The 23534-nt window shown below is 47.5% G+C and overlaps 1 protein-coding gene across 1 annotated transcript in view; it reads left to right on the forward strand.

Moving 5' to 3' along the window:
• Positions 1-22596, forward strand: part of LOC130543292 (steryl-sulfatase-like) — a 156258-nt gene extending 133662 nt beyond the window's left edge. Inside the window, 2 exon segments of the mRNA XM_057309954.1 lie at positions 3072-3193; positions 14469-22596. Coding sequence (XP_057165937.1) covers positions 3072-3193; positions 14469-14866 — 520 coding nt within the window. The 3' untranslated portion in view covers positions 14867-22596.
• Positions 22597-23534: the final 938 nt, after the last annotated feature.

Here is a 23534-nt window from a genome sequence, read left to right on the forward strand (position 1 = left end):
ATCCTTCAGAATCACATTTTACAGGTGAAATATTTCGGTCTCCTCCCCCATAAACAAAATAAAATAGAAATTTGATTTTTTTTCAAGTTAAGAAAATCAATCAATACCCGGATGCTTGGTACCACTTTCGTGTCATGAAGACAAGGGGAGTGACTTCATTGTCCCGTTTGATTTTGCAGCCCAATAGCTAGGCAAGTGCAGAGGAGTATTTCAGGAGAGTTCTACAAATAAACCTAGTTCCTCTGCATTTTGCAGAATAAAAGGTGAAACTCTTCTTGTACGTGCTAGCACTTACAACCGACCTTGCTTTATGTTCACGTTACGCAACGAGTCTAATGTTTATGAAGGGAAGCATTTTTTATGTTATAAGTTTGGTTCCTTGGGATTTCCTTGATGAAAATACCTTTCTGGTTCCTTGGGATTTCCCTTAGTTTATGAAATATACACGTACTTTGTTCTAAAAACGTTTTCTTTGCTATTACTTTCTACATTGAAGAAATCACTTTATTTTGAAGATTGCCCCAGTTGTGCCCCAAATTAACCTCTTTGTCAGTCCCCCAAAACCCTCTTTTCTCTGTCGCCTCATCGCCAAAGCTTTTCCTTGTCGTATGATCCCCAGATCCTTCTGAAAGCCAGGCAGAGGCAAGAACGATTGGGCCAATGGTTCACTGGTTCGGAGCTAAGAGAGAGGCCAGCACATCCAGGGGGGAAATGAGGGTCACTGTCACCCAAGGAACATTTCCAAAACATGCTCTTTACAGTGATGTGAAGGTCATCCCTTGGTATTTAATTTGACCTGACATTTGAAATGCACGGTGCTTAGAAAGGAATGCTTGAAATCGTGACCATCATCGTGGGACGGGAGCCAATGGACAATACTCCCATGTCACTCTCCGAATCAAACACTGTGTCAGAGGAACACGTTTTCGCAGAATGAAGCGGACCCGATGAAAGAATCCTTCCAGTTTCATTGCAGCAGCTCCGTGTGCACACTTGCTATGAAAACTTGAATTTGCCAGCAGAAAAGGCCAATTAAGGCATCTCTGGATAGAACACAGCAATGCTTCGTGTCACTTTGAGAGACCGTCGGTCCCGGTCCCCCAGGTCATGATGTGATGGGAACCTCTCCGTACAGGCAATGTCAGGGGACATGTGGTGTCTCTGGGTTATGGCCACCGCTAACTGTGACTCACCCACGCGATTTAAAACAATCCCAAGTGTTTTGACGGCTTAGACACCATTTAAAAGTTGAACCCAAGTACGGTAGGGTCCCTTTCCATTTCTCATGGCAGGAATGAGCCCTGTTTTGACAGGCCATATTTCTGTAGCTCTCTTCAACGGTGGCTTTCCATCGTGTGATTTATTGCCCGCTCCTAGGAATGAGCGTGTTAGGTGTAGGATATTAAAAAAAAAAAAGAAAGAAAGAAAGAAAAAGAAAAAGAAAAAGAAAAAAAAAGGAGCTCTAGGTCTACCTCCAAAGAACAAGGAAATAGAGGTAGAGATTGTGTCTGGGAATGAAGTTGCGTTCTCTGTCCTGAGTGGTCCTGGAAAGGCCTGCAGTCCACGTGAGGTGGAGGTCCTGGGAAAGGGGTTGCCTCCCTCTGTCCCCTCCTCTGGGTCATTTTTCACTGCCTGGGGCTTCTCCTCATCAGGCATTTACACCTGCTTACGCCGGTTCCTCCCTTCCTTTCTTTCCACCTTATTCAGGATTGTGTCTTAGTACGGACTGAGTCTTTCTCAAAAGGAATTTGAAAGGACCGAGGCACAATGACTGCCATTTTGGGATAGAAAGAGTATTTCAGACAGCGTGCCGCTTCTGAATTGAAGCGTCTCTCTACCTTGCTTCCTTCTCTTCTCATGGCGAATGGGAGCATGGGCTTGGGAAGGGGGCCAAGTCTGCCTTTTGTTCTTATTTTTAACTCACCATAATAGAATATTTTCGGTCTGCAGGCTTCTGCAGAGCTCATGATTAATAACAGGGGTTGGGGCCGGAGAAGTGCTAAGCAACGGGGCTGTAATTATAGCACGGGGGTTTTAGGGACACCAAAATAAACCACACACAAAGGTCAGGGGACGCGGGGCCTCTCAAGAACGCTAGCCCAAATTATATAGCCAAGTCTGCCATCCAGTTTCTAAAGTCCTCATAATAAGGGATGGAGGGTTTTTAATCAGAGGAACGTACTCCTCAGGTGAGATCATCAGACTCTTTCAGAGTCGCTCTCCGCCCTCGTTCCAGTGATGAGGCCTGATGGAATCAATGACTTCCGTTGGTCTAGTGGGTGTTAATGTAAGTTTCTCTTAGAATATTTAGGCTTTTTTTTTTTCCTTTCTTTAAATGCAAAATAATCTGATTGTGCTCACAAACAATTGCATATTATCAATTGTTTGCATTCTGGAAAGTTCCCCTTGGTCTACTTACATAGGCATAGAAGAGAAATTTGTATCTGGGAACAATGCATCCAGAGGGTGTTTAGTATCATAATCATTAGAATTTATTCACAAAGTAATTCCTTCTGATTTAGACGTGTGCTTCCACGGACGTCCGTCCAATCTAAGTTGTTCCCATGCTATATATTACCTTTTTGCCACCTAAATTGTTAGATGCTATTATTTTCCATAGAGCTGTACTTGGTGAGTAAAGCTTCCTCTGTGCCAAGGGAATAGGCAGAACCTGGGTTTAGGATGAGCAGCAGGGAGAGCAGTTGAGAGATGCCCAGTAGTCAGCTGGGTTTGGGTTTGCATCCCATGGTCTGGTACTAGTCCCAGGACCTTGGCTGAGTCACATATGCTTTCTGGATGATGTTCCTTTATCTCATCACCAAGGGATGATAATGGTCCCAACTCATGGTGCAGGATTCAGCGAGTTCATACGAGAAAAGAATTGGCCCCACAAAGTTGCATATGGCGCCCAACGGGGGTCAATGAGCATTCTTAGTGTTGGTTGGTGGATTATAATTACGTGACTCTATCACGCTTTCATTTGCTAGAAGGACAGCTGACAGGTTGGGACGGTTTAACGCAAGGATGGTGTGGCCATTCCCCCGCTGATGCTCTGCTGATTTGTCCTACAGAATCATCGATGGACGTGACCTCATGCCGCTGCTTCAAGGGAAGACCCAACTCTCCGATCACGAGTTTCTCTTCCATTACTGCAACTTCTACTTAAATGCCGTGCGCTGGCGTCCTCGGAACAGTGAGTAAAACAGACCTTTCCATGCTTCTAGTACGTTCGCCATCGGTGCCGTGCAAGGAGATGAGATGGCAAGAGCGCTTCGCTCTGTAAAGCCCAAGGGATGCCTCTGCGTGTCACGTGGCTTTGTTTCGAGCTCCTCCTCCTGTCTTGTTCCTTCTGGTCCCGTCGCTGTCCAGGCATGATGTCAGCGGACCCCGGCCCTGACTCGTGAGTGGCTCCTCCTCCCAGGCAGAGGAAGTTCAGGTTGCAGCCGGGCACTGCGGCCCCCGTCCTTCATGGCCTGCTGGCTGGCTGCCCAGCTTCTAGCCCGTAGCCCAAGTTCCTTCTCGCTGTGACTTGGCACCCAACCAGTGCTTGTGTTCTAGGAGGCACATGGCTTGCATTTGCACGTCCTCTGCCTGGGAGGACTTTCCTTCTCATGCCTTTTGGGGAACGCTTCGTGGCTTAGTAGCACCTCCCGCCCAGGGCCCCGCTGAAACACCGCCCCTGTGCCCACTGTCTATGCTTTGCGCCTTCCTAGAGCTTTGCGCTGTCCCCCGGAATGGCAGTTAGGTGTTTATGTGACTTTCTCTCCAAAGCCTCAGCCGTGGCGGGGCATGAGCTCGATTCAGATATCTGCCTCCGTGTCCTCGTACCTCCCAAACTCGGTGTTCTTTGCATCGTGCATTCTACCCGAAAGAGGGTGGAATTTGGGTTTTCCGATACAAGTTTTGGAGTTGTACTTGTCACAGGCGTAAAGGAGCAAACGCAACCGAGCGGTAATCCGCGGCGTAGGGATAGGCTGCAGACTTTTTTTTCTGTATCTTTACACTTAGAATCGCAGTGACGTTCGGATCGCGAAGAGGCATGGGAGCGTGTGGGAAACAGTTTCTGCCCGCGTTGTACAAGCGGCAGGCAGATGGGGAGGAGGGACTTCCCGTTTCATCCTCAGAGGAGAAGGAAAACTCCCCTTTTTCTGTGTCGTGCTTTGGGTCCTGCTCCGGGAGGCTGCACTCTGCCGGACCTCCCACCTGATGGCTCACTGTTAAACTCGGGGTGACGTTCATACTGGTTTTCCACACCTCCCACCCCCACCCTGCGCCCCCAGCCAGTTTGCCAAGGGCTTATCTCAAGAGCAGCCTCGCCTTTCCGTTCAAAGTGGAAAATTACAGCCCTTCCATTAGCCACAGAAATCACAGCAGGTTTACCTTTCAGAGTTTCTCCTCTAAACCCGGGCGGCTCTCTTGCCATGTTTCCTAGAAGGTAAATATGAGAGAAACCTGAGTGTAGGATTCCAGAGCGGGGAGCATTCTGTTTTACTGATCTCGTCAGTGCATCTGTAATTTCACACGTCAGCAGGGGCACGATTTCTTGTTCACGTTTATCGACACAGGCAGGCCTGAGTCATCCAACGAACGGGAGGCGTCCTCCTTCCCACTTGTGTGTATATAGACCTGGAAATGCGCAGAATGAAGGTGGTGTGACTCTCGGCTGGTTAAAGAAATGCGATAGCGTGTCCTGAACTTCCCAGAACCGTGTTTCCGTGAAGCCAGCACCCCACCCCCCATCCCCCACAGTCGGAGAAGCCGGAAGGAACATACTGGATCGGGGGCTGGAGAAACACAGTCTGTGGAGGAGGAAAGACAAAAGGGACAGAGAGAGACAGAAAATAGGGTACGTGAGAAAACCAAGACCCAGATTCTGACAGGCAGCTGGGATAAAATTTGCTTCTGAGACACACCCAAGTGACATTTCCTCCTCTGCAAAACTTGAACCGGCAACAGATAAGGAGACAGGGTGGTATTTCGGTGCTGGAGGCGTCCGTCCAGCTAAGGGGTCTTGATGCACCATGGTTTTTAGGACCCATCTCTTACTTGCCTTTGACGTTCTATCTGAAACTTGGGAGCGGTGCTTGTCCGCGATCTCCCGAGGCTTTGTGGGTGTCTACCCAGTACTTCATCTGTTTATTTATTCTACAAATAGTTTTGAGCACCTGCTGTGGGGCGCTGTCTGTGCTAGGATGAGTGTCTGTCCAAATGCCCTGTCGCCGGTGCTTGCTTACGGCTTAGACCAGGATGCGCGGCCAGCGGGGTCAAATGCTGGGAATGCAGAGGCGCGTGGGGGAAGTGTGACTGTCATCCGTATGGAGTTACCTGTCAACAGTGCTGGTTGGGTAAGTTGGCTGAGATCATCTCAGATCTGCTTTGGGAGGAGATTGCCGGTGATGGCTGTACTCTGTGCTGGGACACTGTCCATAATTCTTCAACATAAGAGGAAGCCTAAGCTCACAATATGTTATTAGAAAAGAAAAGGCGAGGAGAAAGAAAAGAAAACAGGGGCACCTGGGTGGCTCAGTCGGTGAAGTGTCTGCCTTGGGCTCAGGTCACGATCCTGGAGCCCCGGGATTGAGTCCTGCATCGGGCTCCCTGCTCAGCAGGGAATCTGCGTCTCCCTCTACCCTTCCCCCTGCTCGCACTCTCTCTCTTGCTCTCTTGCTGTCTAAATAAAATCTTAAAAGAAAATGGAAATTTGAGATGAGGTTTTAGTCGCAGGTAGGAGCCAGCTCCCGCTTGGTCGAGAATCTTTCCCATGTGCTGTTAAACCGTTGCTAACTTCAAGTCAGTCTGTGCTGGGAATATTGACACCATGGGAATCAGCAGACTCAGCAAATCCGGGCTTTGTTCCTCTCTCAGAGGAAGAGCTGACGTACCAGCAGGTCATTGCTACCGGGAAATTAGACCTGACCGTACACGTTGTTAAGGTCCAATTACCATTTGTCCTGATTAGTTGGAGCCCGGAGTATTCCCGACTTAGGAAATACTTACTCTCCAAACACTTAGAGCTACAATTCTGTTTCCACCCTTTTGAAACATGAATCCCTTTTAACTGTTATATACACCGTCGTCTCTATAATTTAATAATTCCATAATTATAATTCAGTTGTCTCAGCAAGTTGAATGACATAATTTAATCACAAGCTGGTATCGTTACTGCCATTACATTGTGAGAGAACTCACAAACGTGTTATTATAACATGCATAAGTTCTCTTGCGTTGAAACGGAAATTTTGAGTTAAAATGGAGTGTTCAATGTGCATTAAAAGTCTTGGCTTTAAGTTTAGGCATACGAGTCAGTGCTATTAAAAATCCGCTGTAATGACAGCTTGATTTTATGGATAAAATTCATTTTAGAAAGCAGGTACCTACTTGGCTCTAGGATTCTATTACTGATTTTCAAGCTTGTGATTATAGTGTATAAAATAATTGCTCATATGAATATGTGAGAGCCCCCAGCCCAGCTGGACACACAAAAATTCACAGGACGTGGTTCACCTGATGGTGAACCCAAAGGGCCTCACTAATCCGGCTACGTTTTCAGTGCAAGTTTTCTGGAAACTTTTTTTCTGTGATTAAAAAAAAAAAAAAAAAAAAGCATCTTTAAAAAAAACAGAACGAAACGCTGTAGGATAATAGGATTCCTTCTAAAGAAATGTGTTCCTGTCCAACTTCAAGGTGCCTTCTTTCCAAAATAGGGGATAAGGAAGGTTTATTCTTCTTCAATTATGTAATCTTGTTTATTATTAGAATTTCTGTAATGAATATGCAGATTTCGTTAACTCCTTTCTGTTTCCCATGCCTATGCAAGAGAGAAGTAAGGTTTAAAATCAAAACAGCATGACCGCGGTTAAGGAAAGAAAAATGCTTGCTTTGTGAACCATCTAAATTTTCCACACAGTTAACAAATTAATTTTGCCTCTAAACTACACCTAAGAAAAGAGACAGTATCCTACTTACAGCGGCTCATGTCTTCACGGGTTGACAGTTAACCAGGGTGACGCGGCTGTGCTTGGCTTTCATCTCCGTTACTCATTCTGCTGGGTGCCCTTCCCTGTCTGATCATCGGAAATGGGATCTAAAGGGTCAGAAATAAAATATCAAGGGCCAACGCTGCGGTGACACGAGCTGCGGCATTTTGCAGCGAGGGCTGCTAAGGATGAGCTCGTCCTTCAGCTGACCTTGAGAAGGACAGCTCTTGCCCTCTGCCGTGACCCGTGTGGCAGGTGGACAGACCGCAACCACTGGAGGGATTTATGTGAAGTCTCAGGCTTTCCCTTTCGTGTGTGAGTCCCTCCCCTGAATGCCGCATCCCGCGAGCTCTGCCTTGGCAGGCATTCGCGCGTGCGTTGCCGTATGCGCCTTCCGAGCCCAGTAGAGGGGACAGCATGTGTACGCACGGTTGTGGCCGCACGGGCCCGGTGGGGTCCCATGACACAACGGAATCCGCTTTGGCAACCGGGGAGAGCAAGTAATGTATGAGGATGGAGGCGGCTTCCCCGAAATTGTGAGACCTTTATTTCATTTATTTTATCTCATTAGCGCTCAGACTCTCAGGAACGGGCTGCACTTCCCGGCTGTTCATTTCCTTTAATGGGAAAAAAACCTCATAAATGGATTTTTCGTTTTCTTCAATGTAGTCCATTAAACATATATTTTCATACAGCACTTTGTATCCTCTTACATTAGACAGTACTAGGCAGGTTTTAAAATAGACATCCGGGGCACCTGGCTGGCTCAATCGGTAGAGCCCGCGACCCTTGATCTCGGGGTCATGAGTTCAAGCCCCATGTTGGGTGCAGCGATGACTTAACAATAAAACCTGTAAAATAGACGTCCGCTTTTCTACTAAAGGTTTCATATGCCTGACCCAAGATTTCATTAGTATCGGGGATGAAAAAAGTGTCAGCTGTGACTTTGGCTAATTTGTCACAATGTGGGGGCACGTGGCTGCTCAATCCTTAGAGCATGGCGATGCTTGATCACGGGGTTGTGAGTTCGAGCCTCTCGTTGGGTGTAGAGATTTACTTAAAAGTAAAATCTTTAAAAAAGAAATGGTCACAGTGCAAACTTACTTCCTTATAGAGACGGAATAAATCAAAATTAGATTTTCTCAAATACCGAAAAGGACGGTGTTTTGAATGTTTAAACACCTTTTTCGATAGTCGTTCAGAACATGACTTGTTCTCATTATACTTCTGCCCGTTTTAGCCTGCATGCTGGGTTCTGCCATTTTATCGCTCGTCTACACTGGTTTGCACCTCTCCTCTCTGTGACTGACACAGGGCCTGTCCCCGGTCTCTCAGGATGCCTGCTGATGTCTCCAGGTTCCTCCTGAGTTGCTGCCGTAGGCTCTCGGACCTGCTGTGTGCTGCAGGGACATTGCAGTGCTAAGCAAGGCACGTCCTGTTTAACACGTCTTTGTGTCTTCCTTGACTCTGCATCTTCTGTGCAAAACTGTGTGGTAGTTGGTAACATATTCTGCCATCCGTTCATCTTTTATTCTTGAAATTCGTCACCTTTTTCTGCTGTGGCCGTTGTGTTTCAAAAACATACTTGCTAACCCTACACCCTGGTGTTTCTTTCTTATCTGTGGTCGATCAGACACTCTGCTGCGTACTTTGCATGTGAGATCCCTTCTGATCCTTGTAATTTAAAGAGGTCTTGATTGTGTTAGTGTCAGATTCATCTGTAACAGGAAAATGCAATGGGACAGTAGCGTACATCGCGGGGGAATTCCCTCATCCATGTCATGAGTGACACGTAGAGATCGACGGTCCCCGCAGTTTCGGGTTGCAGACTCCGGGCTTCCCTCCACTACCTGGAAGGTGCAGCGGCTTCCTGTGTGTGCCAAATGATGGTAGTGTCCACCGAGGGGCAGCAGGATGGAGGAATGGTGGGAATGATGAAACAGAAACAGTGCTGGTCAGTTTTCTCCAAGGAAGACAGGCAGAGTCTCCCAGGTAAATCCCACAGGCCAGAAGGTGCTTACTGGTCCACACCTAGCTTCAAAGGAAGCCGGGAAGTGGAGCCTTCGTCATGGGTGTCCATGTGTCCAGTAACACCTGATGAGTGTGGAAGGCTCAGAGGACGGGTAGTAGTGTCTCGCACAGGTATTTCTCTCGTTTACAGATGGGGAGACACAGGCTTGGAAGCCGCGTCATTAGCATACAGTAACAGAGTCGATGGCAAAGTTGGATTTGTGGCCACGCCGTTTGCTTTCAGAGTCTGCTCCTCCGTGAATGGGAACTTCTTTACCTAAGGCACTAAGTTCTTCACGCACAATTGGAAAGCGGGTTCTCCGTCCTGTCTAGCTGCCTGCACGTGTGCAGGTGTGGATTGTTTCTGGGATTCATCCGTGCTGTCGTATCCCCTAAGCGTGGCCACCCTTGACGGCATCCGCTCTTTCTTCCCTCAATGGCTCCATGCCTGACTCCCACCCCGCCAGCGGCCCTCATGTCTGTCCTTCATGCCCCTCCGTGGACAGGCTTTCCCAAAGGCACAGGTGACGTGTTTACCATGCTCATCGCTCAGGAGTGCCCATTTTTCGATGCCAAGAGACTCCAAGAGAGACATATGTCTGACATCTCTGATGTCCTCTCTCATGTATTTGCCATTAGCAGACGTCCCCCAGCAGTCTGGGTGTGGGTCATGCTGGAGGCTGTGTTGGGCACTGCACAATTTCAAGCAGGACGCTCCCGGGAGAGACCACAGAACGCACTGGGCTTTCTGTCTGCCCATGCCGGCTTCCACGATGGCAGTAGGCTTCTTCCCTCCTTCAGTCCTGCTCCAATCATCGTGTCATCGGTTAATTTACCCCGTGAATGTTGACGGACCATCTACTCCATGCAAGGCGCTAGGTGCTGCGCAGTCAGAGATGTGGGAGATGCTGTTGCTGCTTTCAAAGAGTGAAGGACATAGCGAGAGAAATGGAGTGAGTCCACAGGCAGAGATATGTGTAGTGAGAACGGGTGAGCGGGACAGAGAGACCGTGATCACATCCGGCAGGGATTCGAACAGGCCCACGGAGACGGCATTGTTGGAGAGCCTGGGAGGATGGGGGTATTTCAACATACAGAGGCAAAGAGGGGGAGGCAAGGCATTTAGCATGCATCGTGTACCCATTTTGTACTGGGGTTGATATTTCTATCCCCCAATGATTTGTTTCTTTAGTCAAAGGGAGTGTTTTGTGTTCTGACAATCAGCCATCCGTCAGGGGAGCTAGGCTTGCTGTAAATCCTGCCTGGATTTGAGGCAGGTGCTCTTAGCTAGAGCCCTGAGCTGGGTCCTCGTTCATGCTACTGTTGTCGTACGGGGTTCCAGGCAGGAAGCAGGTGGACTTGTAATCCATTCCCTCGGTGCTGGACCGTCAGGGTCTGGGCTACAGTGAACAGGTGGTAGTGTGCCTGGGGGTCAAGAAGAACGAGCAGAGAGGTCACCGTGGGCTTGGGAGCCGTGGGACGGATTTGTGGACATTAGCGGATGGCGTCCGTGTTCCTAGGGGGGGCACGCCAGGGGTCCCATGGCCGTGAGTCCCCTACGGTGCGAAAACAGAGCGTTGTTGAAACAGTTCTTGAAGAATGTCAAGATGGCGCTGTAGCAGGAACCCCTGCCAGACCGAAAACCCACAACGTCTGTGTGTGCCTTACGTGATAGACACGCGGGATCGTCCAAGCGTCCAAAGTACATCGTGCCGGGACTAGCAGGCGGACGGCATTCATCACGGGAAGTGTGAGTCTGAGTGATGAATGAAGAGCCCGCGTGCTGAAGCCATTTACATGTAATCGTCTGTGCTCTTGAGGAATCCGTAGCGGAGGGAGAGGGTCTGGAGACGTGTATCACAGTGAAGGGATTTCAGAGCAGAGGGAAGCCACTGCATGTCCTGCTTAGACCCATGTTCTCAGCTCACTCATACGTGGCCTTCACTCTGCACCGGGCTCTGTGTAACCACGGGGTTTTCAACCCTCAAAGCAATGTCACGAGGCAGGGACTGTTATTATCCTGACTTTACGGAAGGGGAGACCGGACACAGACAGGGTCACAGCCGTGCCCAGCATCACACAGCTTGGACACAGCAGAGCTGGGAGTGGGACCCACGCTGTCACAGCCGGGGTTCAAGCAAATCGTACAGCACAAGCCACAGAAACAGGAAAGAGTTTTCGTGTTTAAGTAGGCTCTGTGCCCAACGTGGGGCGAACACTCACGACCCTGAGCCGGCCAGGTGCCCCAGGGAAACGCTTCTGAACTCAGAACAAAGGGAGTCTCCCCGGGATGCTGGTCAGTGCTACGGACCAATAGGGACCCTAACGTCAAGTGAAATGTACTTTGAAAAGTGGATTGGCACCCGTTATGCAGAATTAAGTTATCTTCTGAATGAAACTGTGCAATGTCCCACTTAATCCCCCTGCATTCTTGCTATAAAACAGAATAATGGCTTCCCTGGGTCATTGGGCCTCTGTTATAAATGAGTCCAAGATGCTGTTGTGGTCAAAATATTTATCTGTGACAGAGGCGAGAAGAACAGTCTTTCTTCAGAGTACGTAGAATTTTAACAGTAGAAAAAAATGTGTTTAAAAAAAACATTTTTATAGTATATGGAGAAATGTAGGATGAAATATGTTATGAAAATAATTTTGGAAGATAGGAGAAAATACAGCTATTAGCAATGTAAGGTAACACCAGATACTTCCTATTTTTTTTAATAATAATATTTTTTTATTATATTATGTTAGTCACCATATAGTACATCCCTGGTTTTTTTTTTTTTAATGTTTTTTTATTGTATTATGTTAGTCACCATACAGTACATCCCTGGTTTCTGATGCAAGGTTCGATGATTCATTATTTGCTTATAACACCCAGTGCACCATGCAATACGTGCCCTCCTTACTACCCATCACCAGCGTCTCTCTTCCCCCACGCCCCTCCCCTCTGAAGCCCTCAGTTTCCTATTTTATCACACACCTGGGACGTAACGTTTTCCTTTGAAATGACAGCTCTGAAAATGTCCGTTCCTGGGTTCCTGGTGAATAATGAGTGGAATGAGGTCCATGTCTTATGAGCCTATGTGCAATAAAATGTATTTCCATTGCTCCGAGTGGAGCAAATCCAAAATGGTCCAAAGAAATAGTACAGAGAATAAGCAGTCTTTTTACAACAATGTTTAAAATTCAGGTTAGAAAATAAAACAGGCGCATATCCCATAGAGCATACCAAACAAGCAGAGAATCAGAAAAATGAATTCTTCGTTCTACAGTTGTCCAAGCTTGGAGCCATCCCCCGTGGCTCCCGGGTGAGGATGCCCGAGATTTCCTGCCAGGCTTTAAGACAGTGCTGCAGTTCCCATCCCGGCAGGCTTGAGCGAAGGCGGTCATAACGGGAATCTGTCTGCATGGCTTTCAAACCAGGTGGGAAGCACGGGCCCTTGCAATGAATTTGTTCCGGGAGCCTGCATTCTTTGGGGGTTTGAAACACACCGAGGCTTGACTCGAACGTCAGGTTGGAGATGCCCTCTGGATCAGCAGCTATCGGAGCAGCAGCACAAGGGGCTTCCCGCTCACATCTGTCTGTAACAGCCTTGGCCTCGCTGACCCCGACCGGGGATGGGTTCTCAGTGGCTGCCGTGTGTGGAGCCAAAAACAGTTCTAAAGGAAATCGGTCATACTCGGGAGGACATGGGGAAAAGAGGAATTGATGGAGAGAATGTTAAGGAAAGCCACGTGCTTTTGCAAACTCCGCGGGAGAGGGTGCTCAGGGAATTGTGTCTACAGCCTGGTGTGTCTGCCTGACTTCGTCGTTAAAAGGCAGGTGTGCCGAGCACCTGTGAGGTGACACAGGTGCGATGTGCAGCCTCTCCCAGCATCCACGAGGCCAAGGCTGGAGGCATCCTGATACGGAGTCCCTGTAACATAGTTATTTATAGCACGTGCACACGGCCTGCCTTGTGCTTCCTGCGTCTCCCACCTGCCCCCCAAAACCCCAGGGAAGCTCACATTCCCTTGCATGCACTCATCTGAGGTCAGGGGCTGCTCGGGAACCAAGCGGACACCCATGACGATTGCATTAATATGATTCCATTGGTTTCTTTTGTATTGGCATTGGTCGGTCACTAAATAGTCACCATAATATATGCAAATTACAGAATTGGGCAGTAAATACGTATGGGACGCCACGCGGTGGGAACGTCCCTGGGGGTTTACATAAAAGCGCTGGAAGTAAGATGCAAAGGAGGACATGCTCCTTGTGCACCTGTTTGCAGTGGGTCACTAGCTGTGAATTCTGTCGCTCTCTGCCACTGTTTTCACACGAAGAGAGCCGTTTGCAGAGCGGTGTCCGACTCCGTTTGATGACCACTCAACTCCTCACTAACTCATTAACATTCTGGAATAAACAGACAATCCGTTCTTTCATAACAACTTTTTGTAAAGCAGGCTTTTCCTAAAAAATTTAATATTCAGGGGGTATCATGGAACACAGGCTTGATTTTCAAATAACTTAACTTTTAGGGGCGCCCGGGTGGCTCTGTTGGCTAAGCATCCGACTCTTGATTTCCACTCAGTCTTGAACCTCAGGTATGAGTTCAAACTCTACACTGGGCTTTAAAAAAAAAACAAAAACAAAACCCAAACACTTAATTTTTAAACGATATAACCATCCCATTCTAGGGTCAATGAATTCTCCTAATTTGGCATTTTTTAACAGCTTTCCTAAAAAATAACTTCCCTAAAGTTCCAGTTGCACGATTTTTAGCAAATGTATGGAGCTCTGCACACCCGGCCCCAATCTGCTACGAGGACATTTCCTCCTACTGCCCATTTGCTGTCCCTCCCCATCCTTGCTAGCGGGCTCATTGAGTTGTTGTTTTTCTCCTTTCAGGCTTTCTCAGAACAGAGAAAATAAAATGTTGCCTGAGGTCTTTGTGTGTGTAAAATGGTGTGCGATGGCCGTGTGCGTGCGTGTGTCTGCGTGTGCGTGTACTTTTAGCATCTCCCTCGTGCATGTTAGCAGGGAATCTCCCTCTTCCGGAAGCTCCTCTGGCTGAGTTCTCTGTGCAGACAATTCATAGGCTTTGTCTTCTCTTGCCTGCACTGTGTCGCCTAGGACACTGTGAGAGAGAGAGAGAGAGAGAGAGATTGAGAGAGAAAGAGATGAGAGGAAAAAGGAAGAGAGAGAGATTTTTCTCCATAAGAAGAAACTGCCGTGGTGACCAGGTATCAATGTGCCTCATATTCTGTTCTGCCATTTCCTCTTTGGCTGTGCAACTTCACGCCTGCTCCTGCTTTGTGTTGTTAAGCCATGGCTCTTAACGACGGAAGGACGAGACGTCCCCCCAGCCGTGGGCCTCTGACTGAGGCTCTGCGTTCCAGAAGCGCACGGCCGCATAGTTTCTGTGCATGCTGCCCTCCGCGGTGAGGGTGAGGACGCTTTCCGCACCCGCCAACCTGTGTCCTTGTAAACCGCAGGCACGTCCGTCTGGAAGGCCTTCTTCTTCACGCCCAAGTTCAGCCCCGAGGGCGCCAACGGCTGCTTCTCCACGCACGTGTGTTTCTGCCACGGGCAGTTTGTGAACCAGCATCGCCCGCCGCTACTCTTCGATATTTCCAGAGACCCCAGGGAGAGAAACCCGTTATCACCGACGACCGAACCCCGCTTCCACGAGATTGTCGACATCATGCAGGAGGCTGCAGACCGCCACGCCCAGACCCTACAGGAGGTCCCCAACCAGCTGTCGCTGGGCAACGTGCTCTGGAAGCCGTGGCTTCAGATGTGTTGTTCGTCCTCCGGGCTGTCCTGCCAGTGTGACCGGGAAAAACAGGCCAGGGGGGTTAGCCGCTACGTGCACGTCCGGGGACGCGACTGAGGCCCCATGCCCGCGGCGCCTCCTGCCTTGGACACGCACACAGGGGGTAGCCCTGGGTAAAGCCAGCCCTGTCGGCACCTCGGACAGGGAGACCCTCTCCATCGTACCGCCCAAAGGCTCCATCAAGAGCCCTCTGGTTACCCCAGGGGAAAAGCAAAGTCTGTGGTATATGCGGTATACACAGGGATAAATGCCACACGTGGGGCTTCCATGGCCGCGTGGGGGTTCGGGTGGGTAGGAAGGAGCAGAAGGTATCGTATTCACACCTCTGCAAATGAATGGACCCATGATATAAGGTGTCATTATTCAACGATGTGAATGTGTTGCCTTGCCTGCCACGATTCCCCTGGCACGCCAATAAAAAAGAGAACAGCACTGAAAAAACTTTTACTAAATCTTACTATATACAACTTAGAATGAGTAAAGGACCATCTTCTTCACCAATAATAGGTGATGCTAAATTGCAATTTGATTTGGAAGACAATTATTATCGGTGTTATTTAGAGCACACATTAAAAACTTTTCACAATGGATATATTTATAGATACACAGTTTCTTTCTTTCCTCGGGAAGTCAGAGATATTTAAACTATAAAGCTAGAAATTTCACACTATTTAGGTAAAAGCAAGAGAGGTTCACAGATAGACTTTTTTTTTTTTTTTCGTGCAATAGACTTTTTGTGAAATCCTTCAGGAACCATAATCCCAAGACAGGCTGTCCTGAACGGATTTCCGTTGCATAATTTATGGTATTATATTTGGGTTTTACTGTTTCTTGAGCGGAAGTTCTCAGATAAAGGCTACCTCAGGGATTCTGTAGCACGAGGAATCCCTCCCAATGCAGTGCAGAATCATTGGCCTGGAAACTGTATTTCTTGGCAGCGAGAATGCATAAGCAAATCCGTGACCCATGCACAATATCCTGATACCTTCAGTTCTTGCAGAATTTGCTGATGAGACCATGATGGTTCATAAGTACTCGTATCGTGAGATGTACAGTTTTCTTTTAATCCTGCTTCTTCCAACATCAGTAATTGAGGGGCGAGGCATCACCAGGCCACGTAGAAGGTGGGTGGGCAGAGCTCGGTGGAGGGAAGGTCCTGAGTCTGCTCCACCAGCCCCCAGTGAGGAGGAGAATGCCCCCGAGTAGAGGATGGTCATGTCACTTGATCAGACACTAGACGTCCTCCAACAGTATCTTGTGGATTCCTTTCCGGATCAGTGGACAGGAGCTGCCGTTCACGTGCCTGTCCATTCGTCTCTCTGGTGCGCGTGTCTGGTCCCTCTTGGCCTGGTGTTTGGTCTGTTCCAGGAGACAGCAGGTAGACAGAAAGGCTGGACCCCATGGCCGTGGGGAGAGAACATGTGCTCTCAGGCGCTCCGACCATGGACCTCACGTCTCTCGACGTGTCCCCCTCCCCGGGAAGAGCTTCCAAGATCCAGGATTGTCCTCCTTACTCTGGAGATCCGTCATTTCACGTTTTACATATTTCTTCACTTTCTCTTAAAACCTGCAAGTGATGTTTTTTTTTTCCTCCCCTCCCCGGGAAAGGTTGAAATTTGGCGAGCAAACAGGTGTCTTAGTTTTCACGTGGATTTCTAACTCCTGAAATTGCCGAGAATCTGTCCTATTGCTTTAGAAAACCATTAAAGAGGGGCGCCTGGGTGGCACAGCGGTTAAGCGTCTGCCTTCGGCTCAGGGCGTGATCCCGGCGTTACGGGATCGAGCCCCACATCAGGCTCTTCCGCTATGGGCCTGCTTCTTCCTCTCCCACTCCCCCTGCTTGTGTTCCCTCTCTCGCTGGCTGTCTCTCTCTGTTGAATAAATAAATAAAATCTTAAAAAAAAAAAAAAAAAAAAAAAGAAAACCATTAAAGAGTGTGCTAGCATGTTTATAATGGGGTAGGGTATGGCTGGTATTATTATGCAGAAACTATTTAAAACCACTATTATAAACTTCTGTTTTATGCCAATCGTGTTTATGCAAAAGCTTAACTCGCTCAATGCAAGTGGATTTCTAGACAACGCTTCAAGGGGTGGGGATGTCTGTGGGAGGATTAAGTGAATGGAAGCCCTTTGATGGATTATGTGAATGCGTATGTATGTATAGAGTTGTTCACTCTGTACAATGTTAGCAACACATGAAGGACATATATACCTCTAAAAATAAAATCAGTTTTAAAACATTTGCCTCAAGAGGCCCTTGGGTGGCTCAGTCATTTAAGCGTCTGCCTTCAGCTCAGGTCATGATCCCAGAGTCCCAGGATCGAGTCCCACATCGGGCTCCCAGCTCAGGGAGGAGTCTGCTTCTCCTTCTCCCTCTGCTCCTCCCCCTGCTTCTGCATGCTCGCTCGCTCGCTCTCTCAAATAAGTAAATAAAATCTTTAAAAAAAAATATTTGCCTCAAAATAACTTAGATGACTGTTATAAACCAGGGTATTGGAAAATCAGATTTATTCATAATAAGCATAATTCTTAGGTTTCAACCCACTTGCCATCTGAAAGTTTTGCTTGGAAGCAGGAAATCTGAGTTCTTTTTTAAGCAGACCCCTAGCAAAGCTCCTTTATGACCTCGTTTGTTTTGTTTTCACAAGGCTGTACGAGGCCAGTTGTTTTCAGAGCATCTCCCTGGTATTACCTCTTGAGTTGTACGTCCAAACCGTCCTGGGGTTTGGAGCTTTAAACAGATGCTTTTAAAAGGAAGCCTTCTATCCGTGGCATGTCATAGATCTGACACGCTAAGCAAACGGGCACGTATGGACAGGCATCATTTCCCAAGGTCAGCAACCCTGTGTGAAAAGCAGAATCGCAGCCTGCGTCGTTAGGGATTCAAGAAAGGAAAGAGACGTCGGATTGCCCTGGAAGACGTACAGCGGGGAGCGGAGAAAAGATGCACGGGAAGGACTTGGCCCACATCTGAAAAATGCCGTCTGTAAAGCGACACAGCTGCTTAAGGTTTCTGAAAACCTCGTTCTAATGTCCATGCAAAGCAAAAATAAAATTTTCCTTGGCGATGCAATGTCATGCTTTGCTTTCTGGCGTGACTCGATGCAGCAGATGTGTAGAGGGTTAACTATGTGAAGTGAGGGGGAGGCTGTGGGTTTCAATGGGACAAATACTGATTGTGTCCCTAAGCCACAGAGAGGGGTCACGAGTACAGACACGGACAAGAAATAAAACAGCCTCTCCCCTCTGATCACACGTGCACACTGCCTCCGGCCTTTTCAGGGACTCGTGAAAAATGCCTTAATCCCTTTTAAAATCAGAAGGAAGAGGATGAACATTTAGGATTGAAGATCACACGCACTTGGGTACCAACACGGTCGTGAAATAGAATCATAGTGTGTTTTCACATGTTTTAGGCTCATAGCAACATGTCATCATCGTGAAACCTGTTTACTATGTTTTCCCTTCTCGGGCACGTGCAAGTCTCGAATGGCCCTGTACGTGTGGGAAACACCCCTTGTGCTCAAGACATACTTGGAGCAGAGAAGTCTGCAGGGTTGAAATTTTGAAACAGAAAACGTTGATCTCTCTGGTCCGGTTTTGAGATGGGATTTCTTCAGAAAACCGAACCCGTGTTGGAATAAAACACAGCGGCGGTAAGAAGGAGGAGGACAAAGCGCAGGAACCAGGGGCCCCAGGTGGGGTCCCATGTGACCCAGGACTTGTGCACAAACGCCAACACGGATCCTTAGGGAGAAGGTAGTGTGGACAATGCATAGTGACTTGGAGGTGGTCCGAGGTGGCTTCAAGCTTCATGATGTGCTCGTTAGCTCTCAAAGAATGTGCTGTGGGATGTCAGTGTCCCCATGAAATCCAGGCTCCCGCCAGGACACCTCCAGTGGGCCTGAGTGAGGGTCTCTAGTGCCCTGGCCATACTTGGGGTTCTGGTACCACAAAATTCTGTGCTGCTAAAGCCAGCTCCAGCAAACATCACTTAATGCCATTGGTGCTGTGTTTAATGGGCTCTCAGTAAAGCAACCGTCATAATTTGCCAATATTTAACAGCATCAACTATTATGTTAAAGGAGCCTTTTCAATTAAGGAAATGTCAGCTCTCCTTCGTAGGATACTTACCAGTGGCTTGAAAAGTACCCATGTGCTCACGCAAAGGAAACATCGTTCATGTAGCGATATATCCATTTCCTAAGAAGAAAAGAGCATCTCGGAGACCCTGAGATGTTTACCCTAAAAATGATTCTACTCGTGAGGTTCAAATACTCTAAATGACTTTGCACGGGTAGAGCTGTTGAGCTTACATGGCAAACACGTCACATCTTCATAAAGGCGGACTGCACGATGCCTCGGTTTGCTTTACCCAGTATGCAACCCGTCACTTTCGTATCGAAGTCTAGGCTATAAAGTTGGCCTCGCTGATCATGTGAGAGTCTCAGGTTACAAACTGTATTGTCTGTGGTGGTGTTTTCCTAAAGGCAGAATCTCCAGGGACTGTATTTTTGTAACTATGCACATGGCGTTGACTATGAAAATGCATGTTGGGTAAATTTAACAGGGTGCAAAATCAAGTACGTAAAGTGCCATATTTGCAAACATACGGCGTGTTCCCCGGTGGGCAGGGCCTCTTGGTAATTACATTTGAGGCAGAGACTTTCAATCCAACAATCCCACTTCTGGGTGTTTATCGAAAAGAATTGCAGTCAGTCGGAGTGCCTGGGTGGCTCAGTCAAGTTAAGCATCTGCCTTTGGCTCAGGTCATGATCACAGGGTCCTGCGATTGAGCCCGACGTCAGGCTCCCTGCTCAGCAGAGTCTGCTTCTCCTTCTCCCCCTGCTCGTGTTCTCTCTCTCTCACTCTTGTTCTCTCTCTCTCAAATAGTCTTTTTTGAAAAAAGAATTGCATAAGATCTTGAAGACATATGTGCATTCCCGTGTTCATTGCAGCACAATTCACAATAGCCAACATGTGGAAACTACACATACGAATGGATGAAGGGACAAAGGAAGGGTGGTCTGTGCATTAATTCTCTGAAGATTATCTACTGTGTGAAAGTGGGAATCAGATAAACCTCAGCATAAAACTATATTGGGGCTACCAGCCTTTGACGGTGGCCCAGAATGGAGGATAAAGGATTCCACTGTAGAGCGAGTGAGTGAGTAGGCAACATTGACTACGTTACACAGCCAACCAATGATAACTTCAACACCGACCTTTTGCTCAAAGTGGAATCGTGGATTTTGCTTCATTGATTGTATGAGCATAGCAGGTTTCAAAATATGTTACAGGTATTGGGGGATGATGGTATTTATAAGGGCAAATTTTTCCAGTGAACATATTTTTATAAAATATTCTTTAAGGGGCACCCGGGTGGCTCATTGGGTTAAGCATCTGCCTTCAGCTCAGGTCATGATCTCAGTGTCCTGGGACTGAGTCCCACATCAGGCTCCCTGCTCAGCGGGGAGTCTGCTTCTCCTGCCCCTTCCCCAGCTCATGCTCTCTCTCTCTCTCTCTCTCTCTCTCTCTGTAAAATAAATACATAAAAATCTTTTTAAAAAAGCACTGTGGTGATTATGGTGCTTTAGTTTTGTTGATCAGATTTTAGCCTTAGAAAAAGATCAAAAGACAATGTTGATGTCTTCAAACCGACTTCTTTCCGCACCCTTTGTGATAATACCACGTAACTCCTGGTTAATATGTACCATTAATTCATGCAATTTGTGCTTCTTACGTTTTTCTTTAAAAGTCAGGGTAGAACGTGTTCAGCTACCACCACGCATCAGGATGTTCTCCCGCAAGATCTGAGAGTAGTTGCCTCTCAGGTCGGAGGCACTCTCAGGGGGAAAGCAGCAAGCACTGTGGGAAGAGGTGGGGAGAAGTCAGGGTTGCCGATAATTCAGGAGAGGATGCATGGGGCGTTTTAGCAGACAGGGGAGATGCACTGGGTCAGGAACTGCTGAGAGAGAGGAGGATCACACAGTCCATCTGTAGGAGCTTGTCTCAGGGACACCTGCTTCCAGCCATTGTTTCCGGAGTGGAGATGAGGCGAGTTTCTGGAGCACGTTGCACGGCACGTCAGATGAGGCGAGAACTGGTCCCAGGGATGCCCCGTTGGGAGAGGCTGGACTAGGGGGTCGTGTTCAGTTAGGTTCATGCAACCCTGGCTTGATTCCAAGTACTTTTGTGCACTGATGTACTTGATCTTCACTATGCATCTGTTGATCTCCATTCTGTTATGGAGGAGGAAGGAGGTACAGGGAGCAGGACATAAATAGGTCGCTTTGGGCTCAGATTTATATAGTGATCTCTTGGTTAAGAAAATACGTAAAAGGGGGCACCTGTCTGGCTCAATGTATAGAGCAAGTGACTCTTGATCTCAGGGTTCTAAGTTTGAGCCCCATGTTGAGTGTAGAGATTACTTAAAAATAAAATCCTTGATCGTTTGTTGTTGTTAAGTAGGCTCCATGCCCAGCATGGAGCCCACTGCGGGACTCAAACTCACGATCCCCAGATCAAGACCTGAGCTGCAGTCAAGAGTCAGATGCTTGAACAACTGAGCCACCCAGGTGCACCCAAAATAAGATCTAAAACAATAATAAGTAAACGGATTGATTTTCGTGATCTCCATATATGACTGCCCCTGCTGTGCACCACACAACTCTAGGGGCCACATGAACACACTGCAGTGAAAAGCGTGCTTCCTAAATTTGTGCAGTGCACGACCCATACCGCCATATGGAGTACTGGTTACATTGTGACTTTGTATAATTAGATGGATATAGTAGTCAGTGATAGCACTTCTTCCGGTGGTTTGCCTGGCAAGGAACACAGAAGGACTGTGTGTGAATTAAAGCCATGTGTTGAATCCATGAGCTAGCATACAGACTTGAGACCTTTCCAGAGTGCAAGAAGCAAGGCGGGTGTGTCAATCATGAAACTATAGTTCAAATTAATTGTTAATGTATTGCATTCAAAGAAAAAGGCCCTCGGTTTTGTGTTTGTTCACCTTTATGCACCATGTCAACCTTGCATTTGCTACAGATGTCTAGCTCGCTCCAGTGTTCAGACACATAGTAAGAGGGGACTACTGGCTGCTGGTGAGCCGTGAGGAGAAACGTCACCTGTTCCTCCAGGGCTACACCTGTTAGAGCATCAGTTCTCAGTAGAAAAATGCCCTAGCACGCTCTCAACATCCCAGGTCGAGGCTGCTTCCCCAGCCGGGTGTCAGAGTGAAGGTGACACCAGCCAGAGCCCCAGACGACCCTTGGTGAGCACACAGGGTGACCTCACAAGATACTCCTTTGATGCTTTAGTGAGTGAGATCTGCATGTCGTCATTACACTCATCTTGGAGACCTCCTGTCACCGCCCTGTTCCTGCAAAGGAATAGTTACTAAATTGGGCAAAATACTTCAAAGCTGTTTGTGCTAAGCAATCCTGTGACATTTTGGACACTAGAATAATTGAGCCTTAATGAGGCTTATCGAAAGATATTTTAAGTTGTTGGAGGAGAGGAAAGATGAGGACCGTTTCGAGCAGGTGTAAAATGAAACAAAGAAGCAAACAGGAGGGGCGCCTGGGTGGCACAGCGGTTAAGTGCCTGTCTTCGGCTCAGGGCGTGATCCCGGCGTTCTGGGATCGAGCCCCACATCAGGCTCCTCCGCTAGGAGCCTGCTTCTTCCTCTCCCACTCCCCCTGCTTGTGTTCCCTCTCTCCCTGGCTGTCTCTCTCTCTGTCGAATAAATAAATAAAATCTTTAAAAAAAAAAAAAAAAGAAGCAAACAGGAACTGAATGTTTAGGTTGACTGTATCTTCAGAAATATACACATCTGCTAACCTTTCCAGAGTGGGAATTAGGGAGGGAAATATCACTTTGAACATCTTACATCACACGGAGATTCAGTAACCGTGTTCTGCAAGCTCAATTCTTTTGCTTTAACAACAACAAACCCTACATTTTAATGCCATTTTAAGTGTGCTTAAAATGCTCAGTCCTGTTTAATTGTATGTTAAAATTTGGGGACAATATATTTTAAGGAAAAAAGGATAATAAGAGCACTAATGTTTATTTGCATCCCGCTGTTAGCTTTTCAATGCAAGTAAACCATCTTTAGACCTTTTATCATTTGAATTCAGTTTGCCCTTTTTTCTTTTTTTCCACCACAGTAATGTTTAGTGAATTCTGGTGCTAAAAAAAAAAAAAACATAATAATAATATAGTGCTATTATGTTCCATGGCAATTTAAAGGGCATCTTGTGTTAGGGAAATATTGAAAACCACATTGTATAATTTCTGTCACAGCAAGGCAGTGTTAAACACTCTCCAGGACTATAAATGGTTCTTCTCACGGAAAGTTGTTTATATTCAACAGTGATGACGATGAGAACCACCAAACAACAATGAGGCCACAAGTGATGTGTTAACAGTGGCAGAAGGGGGTGGGAGGCCACACAAAGATTGTTGTGCAGGATGGGAACTTAATCATCCCCACTTGTTTTGTGGTCCCGTTCTCTTTCAAGATGATAAACTAGAGGTTGGGGATCCAATGTGCCATTGGTCGTGGTGTGGCAATTACCCAGTAAGACTCCATCTGCAATGATCTTAGATAATGCACAGGAAAGCGCTTGATTAATGCTTCTGTCCAAACCACTGTTTAGCTCCAGGGCAGGCAGAAAAGCCAGAATTTAAGAGCTTCACCCCTCACTGTCTTG

This window comes from Ursus arctos, chromosome X (genome assembly GCF_023065955.2).
Source record: "Ursus arctos isolate Adak ecotype North America chromosome X, UrsArc2.0, whole genome shotgun sequence".
In the NCBI taxonomy this organism is placed as follows: domain Eukaryota; kingdom Metazoa; phylum Chordata; class Mammalia; order Carnivora; family Ursidae; genus Ursus; species Ursus arctos.